The sequence below is a fragment of the Rhinoderma darwinii genome, unplaced genomic scaffold (genome assembly GCF_050947455.1).
Source record: "Rhinoderma darwinii isolate aRhiDar2 unplaced genomic scaffold, aRhiDar2.hap1 Scaffold_4188, whole genome shotgun sequence".
NCBI classification, from domain to species: Eukaryota; Metazoa; Chordata; class Amphibia; order Anura; family Rhinodermatidae; genus Rhinoderma; species Rhinoderma darwinii.
In genome coordinates, this window is record NW_027463744.1 from 39,906 (window position 1) to 60,128 (window position 20,223).

The following is a 20,223-nucleotide window of genomic DNA, read 5'->3' on the forward strand; positions in this document are numbered from 1 at the left end:
TTGCATCGTCGCTTTCCAAGAGCCGTAATTTTTTTATTTTTCCATCAATGTAGTGATTTTTTGGGCTTGTTTTCTGCGGGACAAGACGTAGTTTTGATTGGTACTGTTTTGGGGTGCATGGGACTTATTGATTCATTTTTATTATGACTTTTTTGGGGGGCAATGGGAAAAAATTGCAATTTCGCCATGTTTTTTTGCGTTTTTTTTTTACGGTGTTCACTTTGCGGTTTAAATTACATATTAACTTTATTAATGGAGTCATTACGGTCGCGGTGATACCACATATGTGTACTTTTTTTTTTTTTTTTACACTTTTACTAAATAAAACCACTTTTTATGGAAAAAAATTGTTTCTTTTTTTTTTTACTGTACTTTTTATTAATAATCTTTATTTCACATTGATTACTTCTTTTATTAGTCCCACTAGGGGACTTTACTGTGCGATGTTCCAATCGCTGCTATAATGCTCTGGTGTACTTCGTATACCAGAGCATTATTGCCTTCAGTGTAAATCTGACAGGCAATCTGTTAGGACGTGCCTCCGGCGCGTCCTAACAGGAATATGTCCAGGGCAGACCTGGGGGCTTTTATCAAGCCCCCGGCTGCCATGACACCCCATCGGAGACCCGCGATTTCATTCGCGGGCCGCCGATGGGTGACAGAGGGAGCGCACTCCCTCTGTAAACAAAGTTAAATGCCGCGGTCGCTATTGACGGCGGCATTTAACGGGTTAAACGGCCGCGATCGAAGTAAACTTCGATCGCGGGCGCTGGAGCAGGAGCTCAGCTGTCATCAGACAGCAGAGCCCCGGCTCCTGCCTGCACGGGAGACCCGTGCAGGACTTAGAATAGGCTGACGTGAAAAGGCGTCAGCCTAGCCTAAAGCCCATTAGTGACCGACGTAAAAAGGCGTATTAGTGGTCACTAAGGGGTTAAGGGGCATCTGTGGCTGACACTGTTAAGGGGCATCTGTGGCTGACACTGTTATAGGGACATCTGTGGATGATACAATTTTATGGGGACATCTGTGCATGACCCACTGTTATAGGGACATCTGTGGCTGTTATGGGGACATATGCAAATGACACAATTATCGGGACATCTGTGGACGACACTCTTATGGGGACATTCTTGGCTGATACACGGTTATAAGAATCTGTGGGTAACACTTATGGGGGATCTGAGGAAATCTGCAGCTGACAATATTATGGGGACATTCTTGGCTGATCCACAAATATTCTCATAATGGTGTATGACACTGTTCTGGGGATCTGTGGATGACACAGTTATGGGGACTTCTCTGGCTGCCATACTCTTAGGCTTTATTCAGACGAACGGGAAAAACATCCGTGCAACGCGCGTGATTTGCATGCGCGTTGCACGGACCTATATTAGTCTATGGGGCCGTGCAGACATGTCCGTGATTTTTACGCAGTGTGAGTCCGCTGAAAAAAAAGTCACAACATGTCCGTTCTTTGGGCGTTTTGCGCGAATCACGCACCCATTGAAGTCAATGGGTGCGTGAAAACCACGCAGGTCGCACGGAAGCCCTTCCGTGCGAACAGCGTGATTCGCGCAACAGCTGTCAAAAGGATGAATGAAAACAGAAAAGCACCATGTGCTTTTCTGTTTACAAACATACAAACGGAGCGTCATAATGATGGCGGCTGCGCGAAAAGCACGCAGCCGCACATCATATGCTGCTGCCCCACGGAACTGTTAAGTGGCTTTTGCGCATGCGTGTGAACCCAGCCTTAGGGCAATGACCAAGAAGGAAAATTCATCCACTAGACTAGATTACTCTTCGTAGTTCCCTCGAATGGTCCTGAAACCCAAAACCAAACGTGGAGCATGGGGACAATCCAGGAATATAGGGGGGGGGGGGGGGGGAGACATTGCTCCTGTGATTTTACTACCAGTCTTTCCAAAAATATACGGGGTCTTCTAAAATCACCTCAGATGCTGACGTTTTGGATGAGGCTTCAGGTACCGGCGACTTCCAGTGGATAATACATTTTATTTTGATGTTTTTTTAATACAAAACAAATTGTGAAAATGTTTTTTGAAAATATGAAACTTTTGTTTTTATCAACAAATTACACTTTTTGTTTCGAAGAGTCAGAATCCTAAATTTATTCATGTACAAAACGGCAGAAGGTGTGATCACGTACAAACAGAAATATTCAGAATAGAAGACCCACTGACACAAAGTCGATGAAGAAAAAAAAAAAAATTCTAGAAAACAATTTAGCTTAAATAAACGTCAATTTCGAATCACTTGTACGGGAATATTTTTTTTTTTTTTACATCATTTTGTTTTTGTTTATACTTTTACATCTTTTCTCTAAGTTTCACACAAAGAACCCGTTTTGATGGTGCGGAGGAGCCGCAGAGGGTCATGTAGGAGAAGTGTTTACTGGTTACTTATGAGGTCATATACTTAGAGCCCTCACATCCAAAAATTAAAAATCTAAAAAAAAAAAATCTGATAAATACAGCCGGCCATAAACAGAGATTTGGCATTACTTTTTTTTATTTTATTTTTTTATAGCAGACATACTCTTCCTTCCTGTATTGTCTGCATAGACTTTGCAGCAGGATGTGTGTCTGCTTTATGGCAGCTAAAATTAATTGGAGTCAATTCACAGAGAAATGTCACATTAGTACAGTCTCCATGAAGTGATGGAGTACAGCCCCGCTCCCAGGTACCAGGGAGTGACCGGGGAGCTGCATGCACCTCTGTGTATAGTATCAGGCCGGGTTCCCACGTAGCGTAAACGCTGCGGAATTTCCGCAAAGGAATTGTATGCGGAAATTCCGCAACATTTACAGTAGCAGCAAAGTGGATGAAATTTAGTAAATAAAAAAATAAAAAAAAAAAAAATCGCAATGCCAGAATAAAAAAAATACCAAGATCACTTACCCAGACTGCCCTTCTTCCTCCAGTCCGGCCTCCTGGGATGACGTTGTATCCCATTTGACCTCTGCAGCCAATCACAGGCTGCAGCATCACATGGCCTGAAACGTCATTCAGGGAGACCGGAGCGTATGTCAGAGGAGGGAGGGGACAAGTATGTGCGCTTAATTACGCAGCAGAATTTCCATCCGTAAAATCGCACCACAGTGTGGTGCGAATTTTAAGACAGAAAGTCCTGCGAGTTTAAGGTCGGATACACTGCGGGGTTTTAACACAGTATCCGTCCCGTGGTAACCCGGCCTTACTCTCCTACCTTATCTTGATCTCCAGCAGTATGACAGGGCTTTAAAGAGGCTGTCACCAGATTATAAGTGCCCTGTCTCCTACATAATGTGATTGGCGCTGTAATGTAGAGAACAGCAGTGGTTTTCATTTTGAAAAACAATCATTTTTGAGCAAGTTATGAGCGATTTTAGATTTATGCTAATTAGTTTTTTAATAGACAACTGGGCGTGTTTTTACTTTTTACCAACTGGGCGTTGTGGAGAGAAGTGTATGACGCTGACCAATCAGTGACCAATCAGCGACCAATCAGCCTCATACACTTCTCATTGTTCCAGCCCGGCTTCTTTCACTGCACAATCACACTGTGCTGTGGATCATGCTGGGCTGGAACAATGAGAAGTGTATGACGCTGATTGGTCAGCGTCATACACTCCTCTGTACAATGCCCAGTTATCTATTGAGAAAGTCATTAGCATAAATCTAAAATAGCTGCTAACTTGCTAAAAAATGATAGTTTTTCAAAATAAAAACCAGTGTTATTATCTACATTACAGCGCCGATCAGATTATGTAGGAGACAGGGCACTTATAATCTGGTGACAGAGCCTCTTTAATCTTCCCTGCTAATGATAGTGAGAGGACTCTGCTGACCCTGGCACTTATGATAATGAGATGACTCAGCGGACCCTGCCTCTAATGATAATGTAAAGGCATAAGTAAGGATAATGAGAAGGCTTATTCTGTCCCAGACTGTACAGCAAAGCTGACAAGCGACCTGCAGAAGTGAGGAGGCATCATTCTATTGTCAGCGCTAGTGGCCAGTGTGAAAACTGCAATATTTAAAACAAACACAAACAATTGAAATAGATAATATGTCATTTTCTGATGATACATTCCCTGCCTTCAGCAACCGCTAGGAGGAGCTTAGATGCTGATGGTTATAAAAAGTATGCAGTAAGCACCCTCTAGTGGAGGATACAGGCAGACAAAATTTTATCAGGTCTATGTAGGGCGATTTATCAAAACAGATTATTAAATAAATCAGGACAGAATATTAGACCTCAAAATGGCATGATGAGGAGGCAGGTTCGGGTTGTGCCCCTTGACTAGTTACTAGGGGCATGTTACCCGACAACCCCATATAAAAAGGCTATAGTGGTTACAATATTTCCATAGCAACCAGGCGGTCAGGCAGGACTCAATTCCATTTAGAGCTGGATTAACACACTATTGACAAGGGGCAAAGCAGCCGGGCACATGCCACCCCATGGCATTCTACATCTCAGCCCGCATTATTTATCAGATTTTTCTCATTTTCAAAAAAAAAAAAAAAAAAAAAGGGTGAAGAATCTTTAGAAGGATAAAATTTACGTTTTTATATTATTATTATTCTGTAACTTTCATTCATAACCCCCTAACGTGATCTGTGGGGCGTTATAAGTCCAATATGGAGTTCAGAGACACATTTTTGGCCATGGTGGGTCCTTCTATGACGTGGCCCCTCCGAATCTTCCCCCCGCATGGTGGATCACAGCTCGGTCTGAACAAGGTGTAACGCTTTCTTCATGTTTTCTATCACTAGAAAGAGGGAAGAATAATTAGATACATTGTTTTCTACAGGTCCTGGACTCTCATCATCCACTCCAGCTCTGATGAGGATAGTTGATAACGGGTGAATGGTTTTGAGAAGTGACAACTTTTTTGTGAGCCAGAAATGGGCTCGGAGCAGTTGTCAATTCCCTTCCTCCCACTACTAATACAAAGTGTAATACTCAGCAGGGGGCGACAATGAGCATAGAAGAAAGCGCCTCCCCGGGTAACGATAATATGAAATATCCGATCCGTTCCAAGGCATAATGGGAGTTGCAGTCTGAATATGAATTGCAAAATGTATTTTATAAAAGGTCTTTATCTTGTCATTTACACAGGATTCCTGCACCAGGCAAGTTAAAGGGGTTTAAGAATTTAGCACTGTAAGGGGTCGGAGTGCACAGCCCGCCGTTACGGGGAAACTGCTAAAAAGTGGATGTCCCCTTTAAGAATTTGCATATTTTTCCTGCAATGTCGTTCCACAGAGGAGCCATGTTTTACCTGTTCTCTGTTAATAAAGCTCAATTGTTGAATAATGAAAAGTTTTGCAACTTTCTAATATACTTTCAGTATCAATACTTGTCCATTTTAAGATTTTTGCGCTTGCAGTCAGTGAATTTAAATATTTTCATTTACATCCAGAGGCTGAAACCCTGTCCTGGTCATGTATATATGGTCATAGATTCATGGTTACAGTGTATCAGAGCTCCCTCTTATAACAAGGCCTGCACCTGTGACAACTGGACATTATCAGGACCGGGGCTCAGTGACTGGAATCAAATCCAAAGCCCGACAGCAAGCAAAGCCTTAAATTGAAAAGCACTTCTTAAACATCTGATGGGTCACATAAAAACTGATGATTAAAAAATATTGTACTGTAGGGGTGGGGTAGAGCATAATCATTTATAATCTGGAATTATAATTGTACTTAACAGTATTAAAAATAGGCCTAGATTGGCTGATAGCATAGAACAGCAGAATAGTGAGTGCAGCTCCGGAGTATAATACAGGATGTAACTCAGGATCAGTAATGTAATATATGTACACAGTGACTCCACCAGCAGAATAGTGAGTGCAGCTCTGGAGTATAATACAGGATAAGTAATGTAATGTATGTACACAGTGACTCCACCAGCAGAATAGTGAGTGCAGCTCTGGAGTATAATGCAGCATGTAACTCAGGATCAGTACAGGATAAGTAATGTAGTGTATGTACACAGAGACTCCACCAGCAGAATAGTGAGTGCAGCTCTGGCGTATAATACAGGATGTAACTCCGGATCAGTAATGTAATGTATGTACACAGTGACTCCACCAGCAGAATAGTGAGTGCAGCTCTGGAGTATAATACAGGATGTAACTCCGGATCAGTAATGTAATGTATGTACACAGTGACTCCACCAGCAGAATAGTGAGTGCAGCTCTGGCGTATAATACAGGATGTAACTCAGGATCAGTACAGGATAAGTAATGTATGTACACAGTGACTCCCCCAGCAGAATAGTGAGTGCAGCTCTGCAGTATAATACAGGATGTAACTCAGGATCAGTTCAGGATAAGTAATGTAATGTATGTACACAGTGACTCCACCAGCAGAATAGTGAGTACAGCTCTGGAGTATAATACAGGATATAACTCAGGATCAGTACAGGATAAGTAATGTAATGTATGTACACAGTGACTCCACCAGCAGAATAGTGAGTGCAGCTCTGGAGTATAATACAGGATGTAACTCAGGATCAGTACAGGATAAGTAATGTAATGTATGTACACAGTGACTCCACCAGCAGAATAGTGAGTGCAGCTCTGGAGTATAATACAGGCTGTAACTCAGGATCAGTACAGGATAAGTAATGTAATGTATGTACACAGTGACTCCACCAGCAGAATAGTGAGTGCAGCTCTGGAGTATAATACAGGATGTAACTCAGGATCAGTACAGGATAAGTAATGTAATGTATGTACACAGTGACTCCACCAGCAGAATAGTGAGTGCAGCTCTGGAGGATGTAACATATGAGAAATATGACTTACATACTGGTACATCTTGTGGTTCATAAGTATAAAGTCGATTGGAATACCGTCCAGTGATGTCGGCTCTGACTGTAAGGGAGGGATCTGCAAGAAGTAAAATGTGCTAGAATAAAGCGGCGCGAGGGAACACACCAGATAGATCATTAAACAGAGCAATGCAACAATATAACTTGGTGGCAACATTTCTACTGTCCCCTGCAACGATGTATATACTATAGAGGCAGTTCATGTGGTTGCTGTGGGGCCCGCTGGAGAACCTCCAAAGGAAAATGTGGAATGTGGTCAAGGCACCAGGACCTGCTATTGCGGGTGGGAAGAATGTAGTGGTGTCAAGCAGCTGCTGGAAAGGGGCCTTATTTTTATCTTTGCTATGAAAGTCACCGGTCCCCTGTGATGAATACAGATACAGTGGGGCTCAGGTGTCGATCGGACTATGATAGAGAAATGTTGCCAATAATTTGGTGCAGGAAATTTGCACCATTTTTAAAAAAAATATGGCGCCACCTACCGCTTCATATATTGGTGCCTTTCACTTTTTGCTTTTATGTCTTTAAAAAAAAAAAAAAAAAAAAAAAAAAGGGGATGTAGCTAGAACACTACGCAGTATTGCAACACATGTATCTGCGCACACATTATGTATACGCAAGACCCGTTAAGCCTGTCAGGCAGCGCCCCCTCCAGCTTATGTGGTGACCGCAGATATTGCCATTTTCTCCATCATCGCAACAAAGATGAACGTATCATACAAGTCAGAGAGTCCTGACACTATTGATAGGCGATGTCTGGAGTATATAATAATGTAGAGCCGCAGTCTCTGGTTACCAATAAACATGATCCTGGGCACATATTTTCCATCTGGCGCCAAGTTTTTATCCGTCGTCTCGTGCTGAAAAACAAGGCAGAGCGTGATAAGAAACGTTCTAACGTAACAGTCACAACATAAAGTAATATGATATCTTATATATATATATGTGCAGTATAATAATTAATGGTATATTATATGTAATGCAGATCACAGGAACTTCTACAACCCCCTCCCCCACCCCCGTTATTCACATTCAAATGGAAGCTTCCAGTGCACTAGAATTAGAGACTGGCATTGGGTCAAGTACCGAAATTATACCCATTGGAGATGTGACCCCAAAGTGGGTGTTTCTGGTGCTGGAGTGGCAGAGTCTACCAATATGTCATTAGTCGTTGTGCTGCCTATGACAAAAAGTGAATTGATGCCCCCCTATAGAGGTGGTGAAAAACGCACGGATAAGTGCCCCCGAGTCAGGGACGGGTGCTGCCCAAGGAGTTCTCATTTAAAAAATGGCGCAATTCTGTCGGAAAATAAGGCGCACACAAAACTTATATGATCACAGGCGCCATTTGATTTTTTTTCTACTTAAAGGGGTGTGGCTTAAAGTGTCGCCATCTTGCTATGTATAATGTCATCATGCCAGTTTGTTATCCATGTATGGCAGGCTGGGGCGCCATTCTCCGCAGCATGACCAACAAGCAATTCTATTGGTGCAGAACTCCCATTCTCTTCAGCACGATGAAGGAGTGATCCACCTACCATGAGGTTCAGCATGATGAAATTGTCATTTGCCAGTTCTTGGATTTCCGCACTTTCAGAAAACGCTGTCTTCAGTGCTGAGAAAAACACCGGACGCATTATTTCTATATTCACACAAAGAGTCAATAATCATTTACAATCACAACCTGGTCGTCCCCTGTTATCTGTGTGCCCTGTCCTGCTGCTGAAGCTGGAAGACGCTTAAATAGCCATTCCCTAATATAATGTTCTTATTGAATTCTTTCCGCAATGCAATTGATCCAATGAGGAGGCTGGAATGCTGTCACCTGATGTTTAGAAACACTGCAGATCATCTTTTGAAATTGCTTAAATAACAAATCCTCAATGCTACCAACTTTTTATATATTAGTTGATGATAAAATACAAGGGGAAATTACCCTCCCCTCTAAACCCTGCAGGTGCTGTCAGAAGTAGGTAACGTATCACAGACTACAGTATCTGACAGGTAATCTGGGGGAAAGTTTATCTGTGCATGTTAATTGCTGAAAAGAGAAATTCCATTATACGACAAACGGCTGATCCACTGTGTACATACATTACTTATCCTGTATTATACTCCAGAGCTGCACTCACTATTCTGCTGGTGGGGTCACAGTGTACATATATTACCTTACTTATCCTGTACTGATCCTGAGTTATATCCTGTATTATACTCCAGAGCTGCACTCACTATTCTGCTGGTGGAGTCACTGTGTACATACATTACATTACTTATCCTGTACTGATCCTGAGTTACATACTGTATTATACTCCAGAGCTGCACTCACTATTCTGCTGGTGGAATCACTGTGTACATACATTACATTACTGATCCTGTACTGATCCTGAGTTATATCCTGTATTATACTCCAGAGCTGCACTCACTATTCTGCTGGTGGAGTCACTGTGTACATACATTACATTACTTATCCTGTACTGATCCTGAGTTACATCCTGTATTATACTCCAGAGCTGCACTCACTATTCTGCTGGTGGAATCACTGTGTACATACATTACATTACTGATCCTGTACTGATCCTGAGTTATATCCTGTATTATACTCCAGAGCTGCACTCACTATTCTGCTGGTGGAGTCACTGTGTACATACATTACATTACTTATCCTGTACTGATCCTGAGTTACATCCTGTATTATACTCCAGAGCTGCACTCACTATTCTGCTGGTGCAGTCACTGTGTACATACATTACATTACTTATCCTGTACTGGTCCTGAGTTACACCCTGTATTATACTCCAGAGCTGCACTCACTATTCTGCTGGTGGAGTCACTGTGTACATACGTTACATTACTTATCCTGTACTGGTCCTGAGTTACATCCTGTATTATACTCCAGAGCAGCACTCACTATTCTGCTGGTGGAGTCACTGTGTACAGACCATACATTACTTATCCTGTACTGATCCTGAGTTACACCCTGTATTATACTCCAGAGCTGCACTCACTATTCTGCTGGTGGAGTCACTGTGTACATACATGACATTACTTATCCTGTACTGATCCTGAGTTACATCCTGTATTATACTCCAGAGCTGCTCTCACTATTCTGCTGGTGGAGTCACTGTGTACATACATTACATTACTTATCCTGTACTGATCCTGAGTTACATACTGTATTATACTCCAGAGCTGCACTCACTATTCTGCTGGTGGGGTCACGGTGTACATATATTACCTTACTTATCCTGTACTGATCCTGAGTTATATCCTGTATTATACTCCAGAGCTGCACTCACTATTCTGCTGGTGGAGTCACTGTGTACATACATTACATTACTTATCCTGTACTGATCCTGAGTTACATCCTGTATTATACTCCAGAGCTGCACTCACTATTCTGCTGGTGGAGTCACTGTGTACATACATTACATTACTTATCCTGTACTGATCCTGAGTTACATCCTGTATTATACACCAGAGCTGCACTCACTATTCTGCTGGTGGAGTCACTGTGTACATACATTACATTACTTATCCTGTACTGATTCTGAGTTATATCCTGTATTATACTCCAGAGCTGCACTCACTATTCTGCTGGTGGAGTCACTGTGTACATACATTACATTACTTATCCTGTACTGATCCTGAGTTACATCCTGTATTAGGCTGGGTTCACACACCCTATTTACGGACGTAATTCTGGCGTTTTAGCCGCGAATTACGTCCGAAAATACGGCTCCAAAGCGTCGGCACACATCTGCCCATTCATTTGAATGGGTTTTACGATGTACTGTGCCGACGGTCATTTTTTTTTACGCGCCGCTGTCAAAAGACGGCGCGTAAAAAAGACGCCCGCGTCAAAGAAGTGCCTGACACTTCTTGAGACGTAATTGGAGCCATTTTCCATTGACTCCATGGAAAAACAGCTCCAATTACGTTCGTAATTTCTGCTGAAAACAGCTCCGTAATTTCAGCCGTAACGGAGGCTGCCGTGTGAACATACCCTTATACTCCAGAGCTGCACTCACTATTCTGCTGGTGGAGTCACTGTCTACATACATTACATTACTTATCCTGTACTGATCCTGAGTTAAATCTAGTATTATACTCCAGAGCTGCACTCACTATTCTGCTGGTGGAGTCACTGTGTACATACATTACTTATCCTGTACTGATCCTGAGTTACATCCTGTATTATACTCCAGAGCTGCACTCACTATTCTGCTGGTGGAGTCACTGTGTACATACATTACATTACTTATCCTGTACTGATCCTGAGTTACATCCTGTATTATACTCCAGAGCTGCACTCACTAGTCTGCTGGTGGGAGTCACTGTGTACATACATTACATTACTTATCCTGTACTGATCCTGAGTTACATGCTGCATTATACTCCAGAGCTGCACTCACTATTCTGCTGGTGGAGTCACTGTGTACATACATTACATTACTTATCCTGTACTGATCCTGAGTTACATCCTGTATTATACTCCAGAGCTGCACTCACTATTCTGCTGGTGGAGGCACTGTGTACATACATTACATTACTTATCCTGTACTGGTCCTGAGTTACATCCTGTATTATACTCCAGAGCAGCACTCACTATTCTGCTGGTGGAGTCACTGTGTACAGACCATACATTACTTATCCTGTACTGATCCTGAGTTACATCCTGTATTATACTCCAGAGCTACACTCACTATTCTGCTGGTGGACTCACTGTGTACATACATTACATTACTTATCCTGTACTGATACTGAGTTACATCCTGTATTATACTCCAGAGCTGCACTCACTATTCTGCTGGTGGAGTCACTGTGTACATACATTGCATTACTTATCCTGTACTGATCACGAGTTATATCCTGTACTATGCTGCAGAGCTGCATTCACTATTCTGCTGATGGAGTCACTCACATTACTTCTCTTGTATATTATGTATCTTGTTACAGATAATTAATTGAGTGACAACTTTATTATATACTTCAGTTTTCAAGAATTGCACTTTTAGTATTTTTATGACCAGAGACATTGATTATCGCTAATAATTGTGGTTACGTCCATAGATTATTTACCTTGACAGTACTGACAATCTTCCAGATGATGAATCACCATAAGAGGTTTGTTACTGCAAGAGAAGCGGACAGGTCAGGTCGACTGCAAACGTGAAAGAAAACTCCACCCAATACAGTTAAAATCTACATTAAATGTCAAGTAACTTCGTAAAGACTTTGGGGGAAAGAAAACTCGCAATGACCCAAAGGTTGAAGATAAATTGCGAGTTTTGACCATTTTAAACTGCACTCGTTGCTTTACCCCAAAAAAAATAAAAAAAATAAAAAAGGCAGGATTTGCTATAATTTACACCATAAAGTGGCCGAAATAACTGCGGAAATCTCTTTGAGTAACATGATAGATGCCTGTGGCGGACCCCGCGGCTCATACAATGCACTAATGCCGGGAAGCGTCAGGACTTGGAGTGCCGCGTCACACATAGAGCGCTCACGCTGCGTCAGTACATTGTACGAGCTGCCGCCTGCTGTGAGCCTGAGCCCGGAACTGGTGAGGGGAGTAGTTTTATTTTACGTGGATTGGGCGCTGCTGCGGTCCCCATCCCCGTGACTGCGATTGTTGCACCACTATTGTACCGTATCGCGAGCTGAAAGATGCGACACATTTATTAACAGTGAAGTACTTGCCAAATGACTCGAAAGTAAAGATTCAAAGTGGAATTCTGCTTAAACACGGAGGATCTACCTTTTATGGCCACCATTGTTTTCTTCACTTTCACTCTGCTAAATTCTACATATCCCGTTTTGTAAGTCATATACATACATATACATATATATATATATATATATATACACACACACACATACATACACACATATATACAGTGTTGTATAGAGGATCCTTGCCCTTGTATACTGTAAAAATATAATACTATGCCTAGTGGCCAGAATTGGTACTGCAACTTTATTTGCACTATTTTTAACAACGTTTCGGTCTATGACCACAGACCCCCTCGGACCTCTGTATACCACTAGTTTACATGTCTTACGCAGCAACAGTAAAAACCAAACTAACATTGTGCCCTCAACACTTTCCTGCAGGTCTCTGGAGAAGAGATGATGCCTACCAGGGGCACTGACAACTGAAAGACCCTGTGAAAAAACTGCATGCGAGCCCCCTTCCGCCAGCATGCCCGTAACTTACGTTAATTCGGATTTAAAATGAACAATGACTAAAAACAATATTTTATGCGGTCAGCCTTCCAGAAAATAGATCGATAGTAACGGATAACACTCCTGGTGGGCTAGAGTAGTATAGTGAAGGGGTTAACGATAACATCCCTGGTGGGCTAGAGTAGTATAGTGAAGGGGTCAATGACAACATCCCTGGTGGTCTATAGCAGTGTAGTGATGGGGTTAATGACAACATCCCTGGTGGTCTAGGGTAGTGTAGTCAAGGGGTTAACTTCCTGTTCTGGAGGCTCCTCCTCCTGTACTGAAGGCTCCTCCTCCCTCTTGCTCCTCCCCCTGCGGCTGTATACTCCGACACTGCGTCATCAGCCAATTATCGAGTAGCTCACAGAGTCTCTGATTGGCTGACGGGGATGATGCAGGGTCTAATCTATGAGAGGCTCATGGAGAGGGGGAGCCCCTGTGGTACCTGCTCCCCTTTAGTCCCTCCTGCAGCTGAACCGGTGACACACGTGATACGTCCGCTACTGCTGTTTACTCCGGAGAGAACTAAATTCTCACGACATATTTCTCTCTCCGGTAGAACGTTTACACGGCTTTATAGCGAGGGCAGAATGACCTTTATAACAACATATAAATAATAATAGGGGCAGGTCCCTTTAAGGAGCCATAATAAATATCTCAATATTTGGAGATTCAGATTTTAATTAAGAATTATTCTAAGAAAATCCATGACACGAACCTCAGAATTGTTTGTGATCAGTACAAATATCGGTACAAATGTTACCGCGGACGGTTGGATTATTGACAGGACCGCGCGCTATCTGTTATCTGTCCATCTACGATGCAGCCGCTCCGGGAGGAGAAACTACGCAAGACATTGATTTACACAGGGCAATTGTGGCTACGAGGATTATATAGGGCAATACCATAAAGTCAGGACCCATTGAGTTTCGGGTGCATCAATAGCGCCATCTGGGGGATAAACATTTACTAACATTTCAGACAACTACTACCCCTAAAATCCTCCAAATCTCCAGTGAATAGAAGTCCTCGATTCCTCCTTTAGTGTCAGAAATGGCCTAAAAACATTTATTACAATTTTTTGTAATAATGTAAGTTTCCAGGAAAGTTGCGTGACAACCGGTCGGATCACAATTTTACTCCCATATGAGTTGTCACTTGGATTTTCTAGAGTAACAGCCTAGAAATGCCGCCCTAAGGCGATGTTCCCACACACAGGATACGCTGCAACAAAAAAATCTGCAGCAGAATCTCTAGAAAAACGCTGGTAAATTTGTCAGAAATCCTCATGCTGCGGCGGCATCGCTGGGTTTTTTCTGCAACGGTTTTGCCTGCTTAAACACACAGCGTCTCCGCGCAGAACACGCGCTGCAGAATTGAGAAACGCACCGCAGAACACTTTCCTCACGACTTTTGTGCATTTTTTTCCACAGCGTGGGCACGAGATTTTCTAAATCTCATCCATCTGGGTGCAAACATAGTCAGATTTGCTTCCATAGAATCTGGGAAAGCTGGATAACATCCCAGTGGGCCTGAAACGGGGGGGGGGGGGTGGAAAGAAAGAAGGAAGAGAAAGAAAGAAAGAAGACAAAGAAAGAAAGAAAGAAAGAAAGAAGAGAAAGAGAGCAGAAAGAGAAAGAGAGCAGAAAGAGAAAGAGAGCAGAAAGAGAAAGAGAGCAGAAAGAGAAAGAGAGCAGAAAGAGAAAGAGAGCAGAAAGAGAAAGAGAGCAGAAAGAGAAAGAGAGCAGAAAGAGAGAGAAAAAGAGAGCAGAAAGAGAAAGAGAAAGAGAGCAGAAAGAGAAAGAGAGCAGAAAGAGAAAGAGAGCAGAAAGAGAAAGAGAGCAGAAAGAGAAAGAGAGCAGAAAGAGAAAGAGAGCAGAAAGAGAAAGAGAGCAGAAAGAGAAAGAGAGCAGAAAGAGAGAGAAAAAGAGAGGAGAAAGAGAAAAAGAGAGCAGAAAGAGAAAGAGAGCAGAAAGAGAAAGAGAGCAGAAGGAGAAAGAGAGCAGAAAGAGAAAGAGAAAGAGAGCAGAAAGAGAAAGAGAGCAGAAAAAGAGAAAGAGAGCAGAAAGAGAAAGAGAAAGAGAGCAGAAAGAGAAAGAGAAAGAGAGCAGAAAGAGAAAGAGAGCAGAAAGAGAAAGAGAGCAGAAAGAGAAAGAGAGCAGAAAGAGAGAGAAAAAGAGAGGAGAAAGAGAAAAAGAGAGCAGAAAGAGAAAGAGAGCAGAAAGAGAAAGAGAGCAGAAGGAGAAAGAGAGCAGAAAGAGAAAGAGAAAGAGAGCAGAAAGAGAAAGAGAGCAGAAAAAGAGAAAGAGAGCAGAAAGAGAAAGAGAGCAGAAAGAGAAAGAGAGCAGAAAGAGAAAGAGAGCAGAAAGAGAAAGAGAGCAGAAAGAGAAAGAGAGCAGAAAGAGAAAGAGAAAGAGAGCAGAAAGAGAAAGAGAGCAGAAGGAGAAAGAGAGCAGAAGGAGAAAGAGAGCAGAAGGAGAAAGAGAGCAGAAGGAGAAAGAGAGCAGAAGGAGAAAGAGAGCAGAAGGAGAAAGAGAGCAGAAGGAGAAAGAGAGCAGAAGGAGAAAGAGAGCAGAAGGAGAAAGAGAGCAGAAGGAGAAAGAGAGCAGAAAGAGAAAGAGAGCAGAAAGAGAAAGAGAAAAAGAGAGCAGAAAGAGAAAGAGAGCAGAAGGAGAAAGAGAGCAGAAGGAGAAAGAGAGCAGAAGGAGAAAGAGAGCAGAAGGAGAAAGAGAGCAGAAGGAGAAAGAGAGCAGAAGGAGAAAGAGAGCAGAAGGAGAAAGAGAGCAGAAGGAGAAAGAGAGCAGAAGGAGAAAGAGAAAGAGAGCAGAAGGAGAAAGAGCAGAAGGAGAAAGAGAGAGAGCAGAAAGAGCAGAGAGCAGAGAGCAGAGAGCAGAAAGAGAAAGAAAGAAATAAGAAGGAAGGGAAAGAGAAAGGAAGAAATAAGAAGGAAGGGAAAGAGAAAGGAAGGGAAAGAGAAAGGAAGGGAAAGAGAAAGGAAGAGAAAGAAAGAAAGAAGGAAGAGAAAGAAGAGAAAGAAAGAAAGAAGGAAGAGAAAGAAAGAGAGCGAGAGCAGAAAGAGAAAGAGAAAGAGAAAGGAAGGGAAAGAGAAAGAAGGAAGAGAAAGAAAGAAGGAAGAGAAAGAAAGAAGGAAGAGAAAGAAGGAAGGAAGAGAAAGAAAGAAGAGAAAGAAAGAAAGAAGAAGGAAGGGAAAGAGAAAGAAGGAAGAGAAGGAAAGAAGGAAGAGAAAGAAAGAATTAGATAACTCTTGAAGACCCCACATATCCAGGACCCCAGTGATTAGCTTGTCTCTGGGGCCCACTAAGTCCTTATGCCAGTGGCGCCCACTTCATACCTCTTCTTCGCATTGTACAATCCTTCTTCATAGGTCTGGACCCAGTTGATCTCATCTCCCCAACCTAGAAGATGACAAATATTGCCACAAATTGAGCCAAATAGATCAAAGGGTTGTCCAGGATTAGAAAAACATGGCTCCTTTTTTAAAAGCAGCGCCCCACCTGTCCATGGGTTGTGTTTGGTATTGCAGCTCAGCTCTATTGAAGTGAATGGGACTGAGCTGCAATACCAGACACAACCTGTGGACAAATGTGGTGCAGTTTATGGAAGAAAGCAGCCATGTTTTACTAATCCTGGATAACTTTAAACGCTCTAATCTGGAAATTATAGTAGAGACAAACGTCACGGACCTCTCGAGAGCGTCTGTGGGGAGCGGATTTCCTTCTTCACCGCCATGGCTAAGTTGGAGGAGAACGTAATAAGGACGAGTGACACGGCCAGCGCTGAGAGATACATTATGGCGGCTCCCTCTTCTGGTCACCGACTTCCTGCAATGAGAAAATAACAAACAAAAAAAATCTTGTGTGGGTGCCATGTTCTTATGTGTGTGACCTGAAGGGATTGTACAGGATTAGAAAACATGGCAGCTTTCCTCCAGAAACAGTGCCACACCCGTCCATGGGTCGTGTTTGGTATTATATGTTCAGCTCTATTGAATTCAATAGGTCTTGGCTGCAATACCACATTTAACCTGTGGACAAGAGTGGCGCTGTTTTTGAAAAAAAAAACAAAAAAAAAACAGCCAAGTTCTCCTATTCCTGCACTTCTCCTTTAATTTGTGAGGAGGTCAACTCAAAGGTCGAGGAGGATCTCAAGAAGAGAAGTCGTAAACTGGAACATTAGAGGAATACGTAGATGGACGATGGGACTCTGGTATATTCTATAGATACCTGGATGATGGGACTCTGGAACATTAAATATAAGTGACATGTATGAACTGCGCCCATCTAGAACTTTTAGGGAGTGTCGTGTGTCTCAGGGTTTTGCATTTAACAGACATTTTTATGACTTTTTTACACAATGTTATCAGGTTATGAAGCAAAATTTGCACGAAAGCGTCAAAGAGTCTGGAAATTTGACAATGTGTGTCCACTTTTAGAAGATATATATGGGTATGGGGACACGGTATCATTTTTCTCCTTTTATAATTTTAGGTTTTCTTTGTGTAGGTCAAAAGTGTGAAAATTGTGCCGGCAGCGAAAGGGTTAAATCTGAGGAGCTACTTTTTTTTTGTTGTAAAGGGAAGGAAAATGTCTGGTGCCCACCAGGACCCCATATCTGAGATCCACACAGAGGTCCAGGCAGCGAAGTGGAATTGGGATGTAATTATTATATTTCCAGAACCCCAGACCCTCCCCTCCCCCACTCATTACCCGCCCAAAGCCGATCCTCAGTGCTCCCTTGGATTGTCCCTGGGCTGATCGATTATAGGACTCTGAGCTGAGCCGGCGGAGGGAGATACGTGATGGCGAGCAGAATTAATAGGCTGAAAACTTGCAGCGCCCTGCACCACGTTTTGGAAGGTAAAACTTGTAATACAGCCCAAAGAGCACTGCTACATCCCGAATAAATAGTAGCACCATATAGTGCCCAATAACATATAGTGCCCCTTACACTGCCATACAGGGTTTACATAACAGTCCCATACAAGTCCCATGTATTACTACTATACCGTGCCTACATAATATCATACAATGCACCCATAATACTGCCATGCAGTGCCCTCATAAAACTAACCATAGAGTGCCCCCATAATACAGCTATTCACTGCCTACATAACAGTACCATATAGAACCCATGTAATGCTACCCAGTACCCACATAATATTACTATAGTGTCCTCATAGACTGTACCCATATAACATTATACATACAGTGCACATGTAATGCTGCCATATAATACTTACATAATACCGCCACAGAGCGCCGACGTGACAGTGTCTTACTATGGACACACAACAGTGCTATACAGTCACCGTGTACAGTGCCCCCATAATACTGCTATAGACTGCCAACATAACAGTGCCCCCATATAGTGCGCACATAACAGTGTTCTACAGCAGCCACGTATTACCGCCATATACTGACCACATGATTAGTGCCTTAGGACGGACACTTAACAGTGAACACATAGCAGTGCCGACGTCTAGTAAACCCCTCAGCCAGTGCCAAGACACAAGACTGTGCCACCCGTCTGCCTCTTTTGCCCATGCTACAATCTGTCCCCTGAGATACAGACATATTGTAGCGTCATGTTGTATAGAAATACAAACCATAGATACATTTTTTGCTATGACATTTTAAGTGCCATAAACAGTAAGGCCCTGTTCACACCGAGTTCTTTAGCAGGCAGAAAATTCTGCCTCAAAATTCCATCTGGTCTGATCTGCCTGCATGCCGGGTTTTTCGCCCGCGGCCATGGAGCGCCGCGGGCAAAAGCAGTGAAAAAAGCTTTCTCTTCCTCCCACTGATGTCAATGGGAGGTCAGAGAGGTAAAGGCCCGACGATAGGGCATGTCACTTTTTCCCGCGAGACGGTTTTTCCTCTCACGGGAAAAAAACACCTCCGCCTCCCATTGAAATCAATGGGAGGCATTTTCGGCAAGTTTTCAGACGCAGTTACCGCGTCAAAAAACTCAGTGTGGACCTAAAGGTCACATATGAATGATGGGTTCTTATGACCAAATTCTCAGCTTAACTTTTCTACTTATTGGAAAACATTGGAGTTGCACAATGGTCACAGTAACCAGTAATAGAACAGCGACCGGCACGTGGCCAAAAGTCGCCATGGAGTCCCAGCCTTCTAAGTCAACTGGAGGGCGGCCATCATGATTTAGGATCGACGTCACGTAGGAGTTAAGCAGAATCACAACCTTGGATTCACTTTGCAACAAACAAGAAAAAAGCAGCGGATGGTGTCCCCTAGAGAAACGCGTGTGAAGCAAATCCAGGGGACGATATTTACAACCACACGACCGGCGTTCAATCATCAGCATCATGGGAAATCGTTTTTCTATGTGCCCCTTCAGTGCCGATCCCCCAAAAATATGGCAACCCTTGTCGGATAGGAGTCAAACTGTCCCACGTACGACCGGCTGGAGATTTCTTGAGGATTTGACAAAGAATCCCATTAAACACGCAGCAGGCCCCCGCCAGGGGCGCATCTATAGGGTCACCAGTAGTATAAACGGCTCATGGTGGGCCCCTGTTACAGATTTGCATTGGGGCCCAGGTTACACCTGTGGATTATGACCAAGCGCTGCCTCAGATCTCCAGTGTAAATAAATGTTAATCTAAGGCCTTATTCACACGACCATCACATGGACCTATATAATTCAATGTGGCCGTTCACACATGGGGGATGCCGTTTTTCACGACCGAGATGCACAACGCCCGTGTGAATCTAGCCAAAGGGTAATGAAGAGTTCTGCAATTTTCGAATCTACTTTAGGTTTCCATTCTTTACCATTTGGAAGATCTCTGCTTGCTGTCACTATATAAAAACAATTTATCCAGAGGCCGTACTATTCTACTAAAACTTCTCACAGCTGAGGGTTTGTTACAATTGTATCCAGTTTAGACAATCCTATGTGAGGTAAATGCATCAGTAGTACAGATCTCTCTCCTGTCCTGATACTTTGTTACAATGTATCAGTGCAGGTAAAATGTAGCAGCCTGGTTTCCAAACTGTTTAACTCACAGAGCGGCGTCTAGATTGGATACAAACAGGTTTGGACACCAGAATGATACGTTTTACCTGCACTGATACATTGTAACTAACTATCAGGAC

The 20,223-nt window shown here is 42.9% G+C and overlaps 1 protein-coding gene across 1 annotated transcript; it reads right to left on the reverse strand.

Annotated features, from left to right (window-relative positions):
* Positions 1–4,561: 4,561 nt before the first annotated feature.
* On the reverse strand, positions 4,562–16,891 carry AGR3 (anterior gradient 3, protein disulphide isomerase family member). Its single transcript, XM_075848500.1, has 7 exons — positions 16,786–16,891; positions 16,434–16,497; positions 11,930–11,982; positions 8,389–8,465; positions 7,647–7,710; positions 6,825–6,908; positions 4,562–4,778 (listed from the first exon to the last, which is right to left on the reverse strand). The coding sequence occupies exons 1-7, from the start codon at positions 16,889–16,891 to the stop codon at positions 4,729–4,731; spliced, it is 498 nt and encodes a 165-aa protein (XP_075704615.1). The 3' UTR covers positions 4,562–4,728.
* Between the last annotated feature and the right edge of the window lie 3,332 nt (positions 16,892–20,223).

What these genes read in the sequence shown, in the direction of transcription:
- AGR3 (XM_075848500.1), bottom strand. Translation starts at nt 16,891, where the DNA reads ATGTATCTCTCAGCGCTGGCCGTGTCACTCGTCCTTATTACGTTCTCC. An exon ending in TTGTACAATGCGAAGAAGAG is followed by an intron (nt 11,983 to 16,433) that starts GTATGAAGTGGG and finishes CTTCTCTTGCAG; the next exon opens with TAACAAACCTCTTATGGTGA. An exon ending in AGATTGTCAGTACTGTCAAG is followed by an intron (nt 8,466 to 11,929) that starts GTAAATAATCTA and finishes TGTTTTTCTCAG; the next exon opens with CACTGAAGACAGCGTTTTCT.